This window comes from Telopea speciosissima, chromosome 10, assembly GCF_018873765.1.
Source record: "Telopea speciosissima isolate NSW1024214 ecotype Mountain lineage chromosome 10, Tspe_v1, whole genome shotgun sequence".
NCBI lineage: Eukaryota > Viridiplantae > Streptophyta > Magnoliopsida > Proteales > Proteaceae > Telopea > Telopea speciosissima.
In genome coordinates, this window is record NC_057925.1 from 28342075 (window position 1) to 28359333 (window position 17259).

General features: G+C 39.1%; 1 protein-coding gene across 2 annotated transcripts; it reads right to left on the reverse strand.

Moving 5' to 3' along the window:
• Positions 1 to 231: 231 nt before the first annotated feature.
• On the reverse strand, positions 232 to 15150 carry LOC122643025 (cAMP-regulated phosphoprotein 21-like). 2 transcript variants are annotated; one of them, XM_043836650.1, is made up of 4 exons: positions 14834 to 15150; positions 1585 to 2200; positions 1229 to 1505; positions 232 to 380 (listed from the first exon to the last, which is right to left on the reverse strand). In XM_043836650.1, the coding sequence occupies exons 1-4, from the start codon at positions 14952 to 14954 to the stop codon at positions 330 to 332; spliced, it is 1065 nt and encodes a 354-aa protein (XP_043692585.1). In that variant the 5' UTR covers positions 14955 to 15150; the 3' UTR covers positions 232 to 329. The 2 variants fall into 2 exon arrangements, with proteins under 2 accessions (XP_043692585.1, XP_043692584.1); XM_043836649.1 differs by having other exon boundaries at positions 1229 to 1514.
• Positions 15151 to 17259: the final 2109 nt, after the last annotated feature.

Here is a 17259-nt window from a genome sequence, read left to right on the forward strand (position 1 = left end):
CTTTTCTCTTTAGTTGCTACTGCAAAAACATAAATATCAACAGATGCACATATGCATGTAAGCAACGCCCTATAATAAACCACATCCGCAGATAAAAGTCAGGAATTTGGGTTTTTACTACCAACAACAATATGTTAAGTACCCAAATAAGAATGCATGGTCACATGAATAGTGCTAGACTGTAATCTGAAAAAGGGGGGGGGGGGGGGGGAAGAACAAAACAAAACAGACGAGCTGATATAGGAATAATGATGTATATCAGAAAACTTCTTCAACAATGTCCCTACTCATAACACGACCTAAAAAGGAAAATCACTTCTGCCAGTCTTCTAATGGTTTTGTGAATAATCAAAGCTCAGGGGTTGCTGATAGAAAGGAGCCTGCAACAAATGTTTAGAAGTACAAAATCATCAGAGATGAGACACAAGTTGAAGACTACATAGTTTCTAATGATACATCTAGATAACAAATGTAATAAATGAAGCAATAACTCTATTAAACATCAAATCCATCTGGGGCACAAAAATAATCCTGGCAAAATTCTTCTTTTTCTATTCTTTGTAAAGGATGCAAATCATGCTGCAAATAGATCTAGAAAATGCACATTCAGAATCCTTAAACAGGATTTTGGGGGAGGGGAAAGATCCCAGAGAAATTTAGTTTTCTGAATGTACCAGACTACCAAAGACAAATCATTTACTAAACCACAACCTCTCAAAACACGAAAACAAAAAGACAAATCAACAAACAACTCCCACTGTGAGATTTTCCAATATGATGATTTACTAAACCACGACTGGTTGGTGTAAAATCTGTTGTCTCATTATCTGGGAATATAAGACAAAAAAAGAACAGGAATATTTAGTAGATCAAATTATTAAAATCATCCAATCATGTATGTTTCAACTTTTGAGGATTCTTGGAAGTCCACACCAGCAGAAGCAGGGAGGCCACCTTAATTAGTTCAATACAAAAACCTAGTTCGACAAAAGTCAAAAAAATTGGATGATTATAACCACAAGATCCATCTCAAATTTTGGGAGAAATCATGAAGTACAAGTGCCAAAAGATCAGAAGGCCAGTTGGTTAGCAGGTTAGACGTCTGACAATCTATTCTAACCATAAAACCTCCCAAGTCAAACAAATAAATGATGACCTAAGTTGCCACAACACAATTTCTTTTTTATGTTACTGTAAGAGACATTAATATTAAGGAAATGTAACCTACCTGAAAGAAAGCATGCCTAAATTGCTCATAAGACTGTACATACATCATTGCAGGACTTGATCCCTGCATATAGACAGCATCACTAGAAGTCGGATTCAATCCCATGGCACAAAAAGTGCTCATAACTGGACTTGAAGAAGGCCTGTAGCTGAAGGATGTTTGAGTCTGAGGCAACTGGGGAAAACCTGAATCATATTGCACAAATGAAGGCTGAAAGCCCTGAATGTTGAAATGTCCCAAGCCAAAGCCCTGATTAGGTGTGAGGCCCCTAACATACCTGAAACAACTTATGCAATGAATTAGTTTTGTCCATTTACAATAGCTCTTTTTATCACAATATAGGGAAAGAGGCATACCTCTCATAGCTTCGGTCATAATCAGGATCGGAACGATCTTTCTCCCTATCTCTGAAGATGGCAACTCTAGAACTACCATCCCGAGTGCTTGGGATTTTTTCCAGTTCATCCACGACACTCCGGGAACCTTCACTTTCATCCTTAGTCAAACACAAACTTCTTCCCTCACTTGTTGCAGAAGATGGACCTTCTGAGTCGGAACCGCTAGAGCTACTGAAAATACGGGCCCGTGCCCTGTCATACTCCTCTTTCCTCTCTTCCACAGTTCTTGCAGGATTGCTCTTTGCTCCTAGTTCACTCGCATCATTTTGGGATGCTTTATATGGCCTTGGCCTGATGGCAATCTTAACCTGTTCAGGTTTATCATTTTCTGACTGTTTTGGAGGAACTTCGGAGAGACAGACAGTAGGATATCTGCTTTCAGATGTTTTCCTGACCACTATTCTTGTTCCTAACCCATCCACAACATTGTCCACCACCATTGACTGCAGGCCATAGTGTTGGGCAACACGGTGCGCTGCTAGCCTTAGGTACGAAGTTGGGAAATGTTGGAACTCAAACTGATGTTGATCAGGATTTTCCATAAACTTCTGGATGTCCAACTCCATTCGCAGAACTAACATTTAGAAACATAGATGGAATATTAAAGAGGATATATATAAAGACACTGGTCTTATAAATTCAAAATACCATTTTACCATTTGTGCCAACCTAATTAATATATCTTACCTGCATTAAAACATTAATAGGGTCAAAAGACCAGGATGATTGGAACTTACACTGTCTACTAGTAGACAAATACAATATTTTTACAACCATTCTTTTTATGATTGATTCTGGATCAGCGTTTTTGTTTACAGGTTCACAAAATTGGAAAACATTCTCAAAATAGTAAAAGTGATTGCTAGAATCTCTTACTGAATTTCTGGGACTTGAAAATTAGAAGAGTCAATTTGATCAAGCATCACCAACTTTTGGCAATTATACAGCCCAACTCTTAACAACTATCAAAATCTGCCCAGGGCAATAAACATTTTGAAGATTTTTCCAACAACAACCATAACTTTATCCCAACTAAATGGGGTTGGCAACATGGATCCGAAGAGGCCATGACAGTAATAGAAATAAAAGCAATAAAACAAAAAAACCTAAAGGAAAAAGTCTAAGCAGTAGTCAAAGCAGAATCCCATGAACATCCCTCCACGAGGGGTTGGCTACATGGGTCCTTGTCCTCCAAAAAACTCTATCCGCGGTCATACTAGGATCAAGCCCTACCATATGCATATCCTTTCTTACCACTTCTCTAATAGTCATCTTAGGCCTGCCCCTTCCTCTTTTAGCTCCTTCAAATCGAATCTGGTCACTATTCCTTACTGGTGCATCCATGGGTCTCCTTTGGACATGAACAAACCACCTCAAGTGGCTCTCACGAAGCTTGTCCTGGATTGGTGCAACTCCCAAATTGGTTCTAAACATTTTGAAGATTTTTCCACTAGCCTTTAATGAATTAAAAGCTCCACTAGCATTTGATAAATAAAAAGCCTCCCTGAACTTGGTGTTGTTAAACTTGAAAACTAAGTCTCACATTTGTAGAAGAATGACCACTCAAACTTCATAACAACATTAAAGGAAATTTTACAATTTTTGTAAACCCAACTGAAAGTGTACCATACTTTTGAAAGATTGGATGGCTTGTTGCATTGCAACTTCCAGGTGCTATTTGGATCTCGTAGAAAACATCAGCTTCTAGTGGACATTTAATCGTAAAAACTGTGGATAAAGGGACTTGGATAATAGTTTTTGCGTGACATGATGTCAAGAGAATTGGAGCTCTTGAGAATAGCATAGTAACATGACTATCATAAACAGAAGACACATCTAAAGTGTATTTTATAGCTCTGGGGCTTGCAAGTGATGCCATGAAATCACAAAGCAAAAACTCTGGCATAGTTATGTCTTGCTTGCTAGACAGGATTTGCAGCACATGGGACGAACACAAGGCCACCTCCAGTCTAATCTATTATCAGATTCAGGGTAGGAACAATATAGATCCTACCCATGACAAATAGACATATTTGATTCCTTCAACCCCCACCCCAAGACAGAGGCTGGTGAAAGACATCAAGCTGAACGTTGATGATTGCGGAAAATGCCACTTGAGAGCCTATCAAGTGTTAGTGGCTCCTATCAAAAGCAAGGGGGATTGAACACTATTCATATCCGATTGAAATGGACTATTGACAGGAATAACTAGATCTCCAACATAATTGTCAAGGCAACCTAAGGTGGTGGAGGGGTGCAACATTAAGCCATATCAAGTCATGAAAAATCAATCTTAAGCAACATTAAGTAATGAAAAAGTAATATTAAGCAACATCAAGACATCAAAAATCAAAATTAAGTCACATCAAGTAATAAAAAATCATTATTAAACCACATAAAGTCATAAAAAATCAACATAGAACTAGAATCATGGAAGAAGAACTCAAACGAAACCTGTCAAAACCATTGAGTTAACTCGGTTTCGCATGTTTTCGAGACGAATTGAAGAGTGATTTTAAAAAATCCAGGGTTTCGATCGAAATTCGATGGTTTCAACCGAGATGTTAGTAATTTCGCAAGTTTCGACACTTATGCACATCGAAACTTGGGGAAACCTGGCTCGAAACCAGTATGGATACTTAAGTATGCCAATAACCAGGACAGATACTAATTTATGCCTAACATCATTTAAGTAAATGTTTTTGTATTTGTATTTTATTTACTTAAGATATTGTTTATAAATGACCAAATACCCCCTTTTTTAATCCAATAAAAATAGTTAAAAAATAAAATTCCAAAAGGACAAAAAGTCAACCCCCCAATTCAAGAACAAAATCTATTTTCAACAGCAGGTGCAAATTTCAACTTGTTAATGCTGGGGTTTTTCTCAAATCTAAAAATTTTATAAATCTTAATATGGTAAAACATTGCTAAAACCAAAAGTGCAGTAAAATATTCATTTGTTTTGATGTCAAAAAATATATATTCATTCAAAGCAATTTTGACAGAATTCAAGCACACCAAATTAAGTTTGACCGGTACATAACACCTTCAATATAAACCAGATTTAAGCAATCTTGTACTCAAGGTTTAAAGTACCGATATCGGGTATCATATCAATAGGGCAATTTTAAGAGACGTACCATATCACATCGTATCGAAGAAACACATGAAAATGATCAAAATACACAAGAAAATACACTTTTGGACACATAAAATAATATAAACAAGCAATTTATATCATATATCATACATATACACTAAGAATTGTGAATAATCAATAACCAAACAAGTGGGATTTTAGGGGTTTTTCCTTGGCTGAACTACTCCTTTTTTTCCTCCTCTGGTTCGTGTTCTTGCTGGAAACACAAAAAATGGCACACGGGCTTTTAAGTGTCGATATGTACCGATACGAAAAAAAAAAAAAAAAGTTTGAAAAACTTGTCTCTGCTGTATCAATACGTATCAACCATATCGTATTGTATCATATCGATATGTATCGATCAATACATATCAATACAGTCGAGACAGTTTATTTTTAAAAAAAATAGAGACGTATCGATCTGTATCATATCGACACTGAGCAATACCGAGATGTATCGGCCGATACGATGCGATACAGACCGATACTTAATTCCTTGCTTGTACTTATTGGAAAGCTATCAAAACAAAGCTTTATAACAAATCCAAGATTACTTAAATCTGATTTATATTGAAGGTATTATGTTTCGGTCAAACCTTATTCAATACCATGTCCAAGAACAATATACAGTATCATACTTGGATCAAAACCACAAGTATTATTTTTAGTGTTCTCTATGTGAAACTAATGTATGGATTGAATTTAAAATATAAAAAATAGGCAGCACAACTAGAATCATGGCAAAAAAAACAACTTCTGGGCTTCGAAACCAAAGTTCGAATTAGCCTAGAGTAAGTTCCAGGTTTCAACCGAGATATGGCCGAAACCGAGATGAACTCTATTTTTGGCTGGTCGAAACCTAGTCGAAACCCGAGTTTTAGAACCTTGACTAGAAGACAACTAAAGAAGAAAGTTATTAGAAGTTTGAAACAATAAAAACATAAATTTGGTTTATACTGTTCTTAGAAAATAGGATCTTATCAATAAGTAATTAAACTACTCTCGATTTAGAGAAATGTTCTTGTTCTTTAAGAAGTTTGACTGATCAAATTGTTGAAGATGTGTCTATCGAGCTCCTAGTCCTAGTGTATCTCGATTAGAGTACTCCTAGCACTAATCGAGATACCTAGCTCTTAGGTGTCTCATAATATTGTAATAATTATTAGTCCTAGCCCGAGTTGGTTAGTCCTAGTCCTAGCTCTATTTTGATTGCAAGTATTTTCTATTTCTTGTAATTCCTAGTAGGATTAGGAGCGACTCCTGGTTAGATTAGGAGTCTTAAGTTGTACTCTGACTTATATAAATAAAGGGTTGTGAGAGGGGGCAGGACAGTTCGCTCTCTTCTGTCTCCAGTCCCCTTCTCTCTTCTCCATCTCTTCTCTTCTCCTCTCTCTCGGTTTTGGTTTTCTCTTTGCTTATACTATTACATGGTATCAGAGCACAACATTTAAGTGGTTGTTCTCCTATGGTTTTGTTTTGAAGTTTCTTAATTAGTTTTTCGTAAAGGGTTGCAGCACCCTATGCTGCAAACCCCCTTTGTCTAGAGCCGGGCGTCAAGCCGTGTAGGAAGACTCACCCTAGCCACTATAGCGACCCCACCCCCAACTGACGCTGAGAAGCACCCTCCATCGACTTCCCCTTTTCCGTGTGCCCAAAAGCCCGCCCGCCCGGTTTATGAGCCCCTTTCCAATTCCCTCACCCAATCTCATGAGAAGCAAGCCCAGCAGGCCTTGCCAACACCTGTTCCCAGACAGCCAGCCCTCACCAGGATGGCATTGCTAAATGCTCCGCCACGAAGCAAGCTCTCCCGAATACGACAGATGCGGAAGTGGTACTGCAACTTAAACCCTAGATGAAGTTTTCAATAGAAAACTAGGGTATTCTACATACCTGCATGCAAGATCGATTAGAGTTTTTCTTCTCAAGCTGCGGTATTTTTTGAACATATCCCTGCGATTTCCTGTCAGATTCATGATTCAATCAGCAGATAATTATCACAGACTGCTAGTCACTCTGTTTTTGGGGAAAATTTGGTGAGGCTTTCATCTCCAATCGATCCAACTTCTCTGGTGTGTTTCTTTGGATTTTATTCTCCCAAAACAACACTCGGCAGTCTTATTCCCCACTGCCGGTAGTGTTTTTATTCACTATTTTCGCCTCATACACCCTAATTCAACACTGCCAAGTGTGCCTCTGCTGGTCTGGTTATTACCACTGCCTTTTTTAGGGTATTCTTCAAACCCTAATCTACTACTGCCTGAGTATTGGTTCTGCCGATAACATTGCTACTGTTTCAGGCTTTTTACAGCCTAACTTTGCTGATACTGATTACACTGCCACTGTTTTGGGTTATTTTCACCCTAATCTGATTCTACCTAAGCATCGATTGCTGTTGTTGTTATCCTAATCTGGTTTGATGGCTGATCCCAACCCACCAATGGACAATGTCCAAATTCAAATAACTACTATTAAACTCTCTGGAGTTTCAAATTATCTATTGTGGGCCCAAGCAGTGCAAGCTTACATACATGCCAAGGGCAAACTAAAATACATCACTAATGATCCTCTTGATCGTGATCCTACCTCAATCACAACTCATGATGAGTGTATGCGTGGAAATTCTACTATCAAGATCTGGTTATGGAATAGTGTTGAACCTTCTATTGCACCAAATGTGATGTTTCACTCGCTTGCTAAAGATGTCTAGAATGACCTACGTGAAATTTTTCTAAACAAACGAATATCTCCCGCATGTATGATCTCTATGAGAAATTTTTTAATTTCCAACAGGGAGATAAAACCTTGAATGAATATTTCTCCAGTTACAAGGGCATAGTTGAAGAACTTCAGTTACATCAGACCCTAACTACCAATCTGGATCAATTAAAACAGCAACGAGCTAAGTTCCATGTTGCAAAGTTTATGGGCAGACTACATCTTGACTACCAATCTGTGAAGGGTCAGTTGCTCACAGGAGAGAAAGTTCTTCTCAATGAAGTTTTCTCGTGTATTAATCGTCTGGCTACTCCATCCAAAGCTGATACTTCTTCCAAGGAAAACTCAGCCATCATTGCTAATCATGGGCGAGGACGTGGTAGTTGCCAATCCAGAGGCCGTGGCCGTGGCACTGGTGGACGAAATACATGGTTTCAACCTATTGATAAGTCTTCCCACCAGTGTTCATATTGTGGCAAATCTAATCATATAGCGGACACCCGTTGGGCCAAGCATGTAAAACCAGAGTGGGCAAATGAACTAGCTAATGTCGTCAATGCTGCCATTACTGACACTATTCCTGAGAAACTTACTGATGATGTGAAACAAATTAGAGTACTTCATCCTTTGTATCTCGTGATGACGACAATCAGCTAGTCAAACGCCTACAACAACTTGAAGCTACCTTTGCCTCCTCTTCTACTGCCACCTTAACATATAAAGGTAACTCTGTTTTTTATCCTTCCTCTACTTCATGGCTTATCGATTCAGGTGCTTCGTGGCTTATCGATTCAGGTGCTTCGTGTCATATCGCTGGTAAGTCCAATTTATTTTCTTCCATCTCTAATGATCACACATCTTCCAATTCTTACAATGTTAACCTTGTAGATGGGTCCTCTACTCAAGTAGTTGGTCATGGAACTGTTTCTCCAATAGCTTCCCTAACCTTCCCTCATGTTCTTCATGTTCCGAAATTACCTCGTAGTCTCTTATTTGTTAGTCAACTAACCAAGTCACTTCAGTGTTCTGTAAACTTCTATCCTTCTTATTGTGTTTTTCAGGACCTTCAGACAAGGAAGATGATTGGTGGAGGGCTTAAGCGCGATGGGCTGTATTACCAGGATGGCACAAGTCCTCCTAATGCTGCCACATCTACTGCCACACCATCTACCATGTAGTGGCATCTACGTCTTGGTCACCCATCTCTATTTAAACTCCAGTTAATGGTTCCTAACTGCAAGTCTACCTTAATCTTGAATGTGAAGCTTGTGAACTGCGCAAACATCATTGTGCCTCCTTTCCTGCCCGTATTGCACCTAGAAGTTCTTCATTGTTCTCCTTGGTCCATTCTGATATTTAGTTTCCATGTCGAGTTCGTAATAGGTTAGGATTTTCTTTTGTGGATGATTATTTCCATTCCACTTGGGTTTATTTGTTAAAGGACCAAACTCAATTTCTTACTGCATTTAAAAAATTATCAAGAAATAAAAACTCAATTTGACACCTCCATAAAAAAATTTCGGTCTGATAATGCGCTTGAATACACTCAAACTGAGATTTCTGATTTTTTGCCTCTCATGGCATTATTCACCAAACTAGTTGCTCGTTTACTCCACAACAAAATGGCATCGGTGAATGCAAAAATCGGTACTTACTGGAAGTTGCCCGGTCCATTATGCTCCATATGAATGTCAGCAAACGGTTTTGGTGTGATGCTGTCCTTACAACCTGTTATCTTATTAATCATTTCGTCCTCTTTTTTTAATAAATAATGTCCCCTTTTTCTATCCTTTACCCAGATAGTTCATTATTTAATTCTCCACCATGTTTTTTGGTTGTGTGTTTTGTTCTCACATTCATCAACCTATCATAGATAAACTATCTCCTAGGTCCATTAAATGTATTTTTCTTGATTACTCTCGTACTAAGAAAGGATATAAATGTTTTGATCGAATTTCTAATAAATAGTTTGTTAGTGCTTATGTCATCTTTTTTTTAAATACTCCTTATTTTTCTAGTCCACCGCCCACAATGCAAAATGAGATCTTCTATGTCCTCCCTTACCAGTAACCATTCCACTGGCCTCACCTCACCCGGTTTAGGCCTATCACTGTCGTTACCGTCACCAACATCCGTTACGAGTACCTACCACCACTCCTACCGTGCCAGCTCCCACTGTCCAGCCTACTACGTCTCCTCCTATTGTTCCAAATGTGCCATCTACTATAGTTGATGCTCCTCCTAACACTCAATCCGACTCTAATGCTGAAGGCTCCATTGACTTACCAATTGCTATCTGCAAATGTACTCACTCGTGTATTCAAAAATCCCACAAATCCTTAACTATTTATCCTATTGAGTGTTGTTATGTTTCCATTTCTCATCTTCCACCCAACTATTACCTACTGGAAAGGATCTGTCAAGCGTCGATGGGTTTACGACATCACCACCAAAAGAACTTCAAATCTGGAGACAACTTGAAGCCCCCATCAATGAGATTCAGTTTGGAAGTTGAAGAGTGTTGGAAATCTGACATCAACAATGTTAAGTTAACGGCTGAATACAAATTTACATTGCCAAAGGAAATCGAGAGAGCACAAGTTGAAGACAAAGCTCAAGTGATCACTGTGAATTGTGATGAAAAAGAAGAGACAATGCTTAAAGCTTCAAAGACGAAAGGTCAACATGTGGAAGATTCTATTGAAGAGGTATGCTTTGATAGAATCAAAGTAGAGAAAGCTAATGTAGTTCTAGATTGGTAGATGACCAACAGATGCTATCGTGGAAGTCGTTAAAGTTTTGAAGATCGAAGAGAAACAAGAGATGGCAGATTCAGTGATCACAGCCATTGAATCCATTTCGGAGATGGTGTGTGAACCACAGTTTGGAAATGAAGGGGTTGTTAATGCTGCCCTTGAAGAAAAAGAGTGTGAAGAGACCCTAGATGATAACAATAACATCTATGAGGTTAATGCTGAAGTTCCTGCAATTTATATCGTCATTGAAGACTCAATTCTTGATGTTTCGAATGTCGAGGCTTACATTGAAGAATTTGAAGCAAGTAAAGTTGAGACAATGGACGATATGGAATTTGGTACTACAAATGACAAGGTGGTTGAAGAAACCATTGAAGGGACTACGAGCGACAAAGAAGAACTTAAAGAGTTAGAGTTTGAAGCAGAGCAGGTCGAAGGCACAGTTGTAGAAGACCCTATGGACATGATTGCTGATTTCAAAGTTGAGCACATAGAGTTTGTGATGCCACCAGAGTTCTTTGATGAGAAAGTTCCATGCCTTGAAGATTACATTCCTAACATCAATGAGCTACTCAAGTACTATTATGGTTGAAGCTGATCAGGCAAAGGTACAAAGCATAGTTGATTGGCCAGCACCATAAATCTTAACAGAGGTCAGGAGTTTCCTCGGGCTAGCGTCATTCTATCGGTGTTTCATTCAGAATTTCAGTAGCATCATGGCACCTAATACTGAATGCATGAAGGCAAAGGCAAATTCCATTGGACTAGCTTTTGCATTAATCAAGCATAAGATGACCGAAGCACCATTTCTACGGCTACCCAACTTTGATATTATATTTGAGGTGGCTACAGATGCATCTCATGTTGGAATTGGAGTTCTTATGCAATCAAGTCACTCCATTGCCTTCTACTGTGAGAAACTAAATGAAGCCAAGCGGTGTAATTCTACCTGAGACCTGGAACTATATTCAATGATCCAGATCCTGAAGCATTGGAGATACTACCTTGTAGGCAAGGAATTTATTCTCTACTATGATCATGAAGCCCTCAAGTATTTACACTCACAGTGATCCATAAGCAACAGGCGTACTAAATGGATTGCTTATCTCCACTCCACTTCGCTCTGCAGTACAAAGCAGGCAAAGAGAACCAGGCCGCTGATGCACTAAGTCGTAAAGTACTCACCATGTCCACCTCCACTACTTACAGTGCCAGCCTTGAACATATTATGAGTACCTATCTAATTCTGATTTTTCACCTATTCATGCTACGTTATAGCAAGGTAAAACTGATGCGAAGTACTCCTTACATGATTAATACTTCTTCTTAAGGACACGTTTATGTATTCCCAACACTTTCTTTCGACAACACCTCATTAGGAAACTACAAGACGGCGGTATGGGAGGACATTTTGGGGTCAACAAGACTATGTTGCAGTTGCTGATTTATACCACTGGCCACATCTACAACGCGATGTACAGCAGGTGATACAACGTTGCCGTGCTTGTCAACTTGCTAAGGGCGATAAACATAACGCAGGCCTATATACGCCTCTACTAGTGCCATATGCACCCTGGTTGCATATCAGTATGGACTTTGTCCTAGGTTTACCATCTACATGGGAGCGCCATGATTCTATATTTGTAGTGGTGAACAGGTTTTCATAGATGGTCCATTTTATTCCCTGCCAAAAGACATTTGATGCAAGCCATATAGCTAAACTCTTCTTCAAAGAGGTGGTGCATATTCATGGGTTACTAGAGTCTATTGGTTCTGATCATGATGTGAAATTCACTAGTTATTTCTGAAAGACCCTGTGGATGAAGACAAATACAAAACTGAAGTTCTCTACAGCCTTTCATCCTCAAACTGATGGTTAGATTGAGCTGGTTAACCATAGCTTAGCTAATCTCCTCAGATGCCTTGTTCGTGATCATGAGAGAGACTGGCCTTCTATCCTTGATATTCCAGAGTTTGCGTACGACAGCTCTGTTAATCGCACCACTGGACGTAACCCATTTGAGATTGTTTTGGGTTTGCAACCTAAACGTCCTGTGGACTTGATTCCTCTCCTCATGTTTGTGTTAGTATGGAAGGTGATGAGTTTTTGAGGCACATCATCGAGGTACATGTAGACATTCGTCGACGCATCGTTATTAACAATGATGGGTACAAGGCAGCAATTGATCGTCATCGTCGGTATGTGGAATTCCAACCAGGTGATTTGGTGATAATTAGCATTTCTCTTAAGCGACTTCCTCCTAGTACCAATCCAAAGCTCTATCCCCACAGGATGGGTCCTTTCAAAGTGCTACAACGCATAGGGACCAATGCCTACTTCTAAAACCCAAAACCCGAAACCCTAACCCTAGAATTTCAGAATTTTAAATTTTTGTTTAAACCTATTTAAAACCTATACCATTAGCTTCCTTTAGTCCTGCCTATCATTTTCATACATCAAATTCACTTATTCCCCTTACCTAACCCTAGGTTTGAGTTAAATCAGCCCACTTTGGCCCAATCGGCTAACTAATTCAGAACCATTGCTAACCTGGCCTCTAGTAGGACTGCCTCCTATTCTAGAGATACATTAATACCCTTCCCTTTACCCTTATTCCCCTTTATCCTTAATTTTAACTTTGTCCATGTTTGTTCCCTTACAATAAATCCTAATTCCCTTCATATCTCAATACCTTTTTTAACTACCAACTTATCCTTTAAGATTATCTTTATTTACAGTCCGGCCATTCTATTATAAACTTCCATTTATTTACTGTTTCACTGTTTAGCCACTAGACCATTGATTTGATTAGTCCATTGCTCGTGTGGACCCATAATGATTCTGAATAGGGTTTTCAAACCCCAGGATCGCTATCACATTCATTGCAGCATATCGACACTTTTAAATTCATTTTAGATGCCACAGTAACAGATGTAATTGATTCACCATCAACTGTTGGTGCTTATCATCCATTGCTCTCCTTCCATAATGCTGATTAACATGATTAATCCCAATTCCATAAATTGCTCAGTGTGAGACTATGGTTTGAATGTATGTATAGTAAATATATTTTTCATTCCAAATGTTTTTTCTTAAGCATCAGCCCACAATGGCACCTCAACTTCCATAGGCTAGGATCTGGATCTGAAATATCCTCTGCCCTGGAAGAGAGAAAAAAAATATTTTAAGGCTTTCCATTCAAGAAAGCTCTTGAGATTTAAGCAGTCCTCCATAAAACAGGGAGGGAGTTAGATATGCTGATTCAAACAGTTCTTCATAACAAAGGGACGGATTTGGATATTGTCCAGCCCTTTCAGTCAACTGCTCCAACTCATATCCTCCAGCTATTAAATGCCTCACCCAGGTTGATTTCATTCAATCAACTTTAGGATTTTCAGATTTAATCTACCCTTGATTTTGAATGAACTTCACCAGCTCACCTACTTCAGTGTGCTTCATACTATCAATGGAAAGCTAGAAATGGAATGGCCTTCAACTATGTCAATATTGGCCTTGTAAGAATTAATGTGTAGCAATGGCCTCTGCTCTGAGCTGCTACTCCACTAAGGTCGTTTGGTTAACCAAGAAGACAATAAGTTGTAAAGGTCAGCTGGTAATAAAACACTAAATTCTAACAATCACATCCAGAACGCCCTCCCAGATTATAAGCATCACATGTTGAGATAAAATAGTTTATTGAAAGAACAACAGCTTAATATATTTTCTCCACACTCAAGATATAACAATAAGCTTCAAGGAGCGAACTAAGTTCAATAAAGATGGACGATGCATCTAAGGAATTAGCCTTCCAGCAGAACAGCTATAAAGGCAAAGAAAATATAGATATTGTTTACAATTCAAACAAAGACTGAGAAATTTTCTTAATGCCCACCTGTGGCTGAGGAATGACTTCAAGTTACAAACCTGGAGTCAGTGGAAATACATGTCTCTTGAATTCCATTAAGATTCAGTTCTAATATATAATAATGTAATACGTGTCAATTTGACTGTCCTCGAGCATCGCATACCAAAATAAATAAAAAAACCGCAGAACTCCATATCTAAGTTAACAATAAATGATAAAGCAGCTTAAATTCACTGTAGATCTATAGTGAATTGAGTGGCAACAACTAAGACCCTAGAGATCCTAAATGGCAGATCAAAACAAGAAAATTTAAAGGCAATAGTAAAGGCATGAAGTGCAAACAAGTTCAGATCCAATCTAAATAAAAACAACGAAAAAGAATAGGACCCATAGACCCGTAACCCTAAAAAGAAACAGAATCAATAAACGAATCACATAAAACCCTATTAAAGAAATAGATCAAGAACCATTGGTACTGTCTGAATTGAGCCATAGTTTGAAGCAAGTAAACAAATCCAAGTTAAACATACTCCCCACGCCCAAGGGGAGTATCAAATTAAATGCACACCAAAACATCATATCAAATTAAACCCATCACCCATAAACCATTGCCCATAAGCAGGGAATGGAAATATGTTCTCGAGAGAAAAAACTCTCCTCTCAACCCAACCCCCCCAAAAAAATGGACAAAATTCAACAAACTCGAGAAGAAAAAGAGGGCAACTCACCAGTAAGACGATGACGAGGGTTCTGAAGAGCCTCCTTCAAAAAGAGATCCACCTGAGGAGCTCCAGAGACCTCCTCGTTCTGATTGTTGGAGTTGTCGTTCGTTAGGGGAGGAGATTCCATATGGGGCGTCAAGGAGGAGAAGAACTTTCTTTATGTTTCTGTTCTGTCTCTCAATCGAGAGATTTTTTAGGTTCTGCCTGCGCTGCTTCTTCCTCTGTTTCTTCTTCTATTCTCCTTCCCTGTCACGGAAGGATTAAGAAGAAGACTTCTCGTCTTCTCAGCATCAGAGTCCTCTTTTCTCTCTCTCTCTCGCTAAGAGAAGCTAAAAAGAAATGATTCAGAGATATTTATATGGGAAATAATGAAAAGGGCAGGCAGAAAGGCATTAATTTCCCTTGCGTCCCCAATAAGACCGTGAATCCGAAACGTCGCCACTAGTGTACAATCATACACGCGTCGCAATTTCGTTCACCCACCCGGATCTGATCTTTCAATCGAGTGCCATCGTCCCTATACCTTTACCTGTAGATCTCACTCTGTCACACATTGCATGAACCGTGCCGGGGATATAGAGGTTTTGGATTTTCTGTAAGGGTGTGTTTGGAAGCCAACGAATTGTGCTATTTTCTAACATAAATTTAGTAAACTGTACATCGACATGGAATCTAACGTAAGAGTTTCTATTTGAAACCAGTTGACCGGGCCGAATATGTCCCCGTCGTAGTTAGCAAATATAGGAACGGTAAAAAAATGGAAACATATGGTATGAGTTTTAAACAGTAAAAAAAAAACAATGGTCAATTAAAATGGTAAATAACGAAAAACAAATGGTACGGATTTTTAAATGTGTGTTGCGGTAGAAAACTGTCAAGGTGGTGCATCGATCTAGGGTTAGTGGATGGCTTGCAAAACGTGAGGGAAAGGAGTCACTAGTCAGCTCTCTGGCAGCAATCAAGAATAACAGAGCGAACTCACATAGCACAAAGTTAAATCCATACTTGTTCGAGAGGGACCATATTTTAGTGTAGTACCTGGTGATGTGAGGCAGTGATTTCCTTCTTGGGCACGTCATCTTCCCAAGTTAGTAGTTTCCTTTTGGGAGACAGGATAAGCATGGAGAGTCCTACTATGGAAGTTTTTTATTTTCATTGGCTTTGAGGATAACTTTACTTGTATTGGAGTTCTTGGAGAGATTCCCCTGCTATTCTAGGGATCCAATCCCGCTATTGTAGACATTCTTGAGCTGTTGAGGTAAGGTGATGCCTATTTACTATTCTGAGTAGGATGCTAATAGTAAGTGCTTCATTTGGGGTTGGTTTTTGTTTGGGGAAGCGATGACCTGTCGTGGGGCTCCAACTCTTCAATTCTCTTCGCGATATGTGATGTGTCACACCCCGCTCCCCAACACCAGGCAGTGTGACTAGAATACCCCTTGTATTCTACACCAACACCAGGATCTACTCTTTGCAGTGCTAGGAACACTAACCCAACCATATATTTTCAATCAGAGTATTAATGGAAGCATAATAATAAACATAAATATCATAGTATAGAAGCTAACAAGGTGATATCATATAAGTAAGTTGAATCTTATTCCAGCATCACAAGTTTGTCAAACTGTACTGAATACAAATAAGTTTAAATCCAATACAAATTAAAGAGTATATAATTACAACCCAAATGTTAAATAACATATTCAAAATAACCAAAGGGCATCAAGCCCATTCTACACTGCTCCACAAGCACAAGTCTTGCATGCACACTCAGGTCTATGCTCCACCTCACTGGGAGCACCCCAAAAGTCCACTACATCAACATACAGATAGGGAGGATCTATGCCCACCCCTACAGCATCTCCTACATCCACATCTAAAAAAAAGGACCCTTGAGGGATGAGCTTCACTAAGCCCAGTAAGCAATTAGATCATGCAGACATATGCAAATAATCATGAATGCACAACTCACAAGGACGCAAACCAAAAATGATAGACGAATCCCATAGGGTCCCATACCACCAGGACAATTCGTGCATCAGATCCAGTTTACTGTCATGCAAAGAATGTATAATGATTTCATTTTATTATTCTCCACCTGACAATCAGAATGTCTAAGTCCTTGGGGTTAAAGTGCTACTGCAACACCCTAGGTTGCATCCCTGGCCTCCAGAGTCAAAACACGGATGACTATCCAACGATAGCAAACCTAAGTTGTGGTTGGAAGCCTCCAGCATCGGACCCTTGCATGGGTTATCTGCAAACCCTCGATATGACCCTATCTCTCACCCGATTTCAGTCCTTCTCAAGGATTGCCAGACACTGATCTATTGAGAATGGTACCCTAGTCCATCGGAAGTCACCACCGGTTACCCAACACCTTACCCCCTATTGGTAAGGGGTGTAGCATTGGAGAAGTATGATCCTAACCA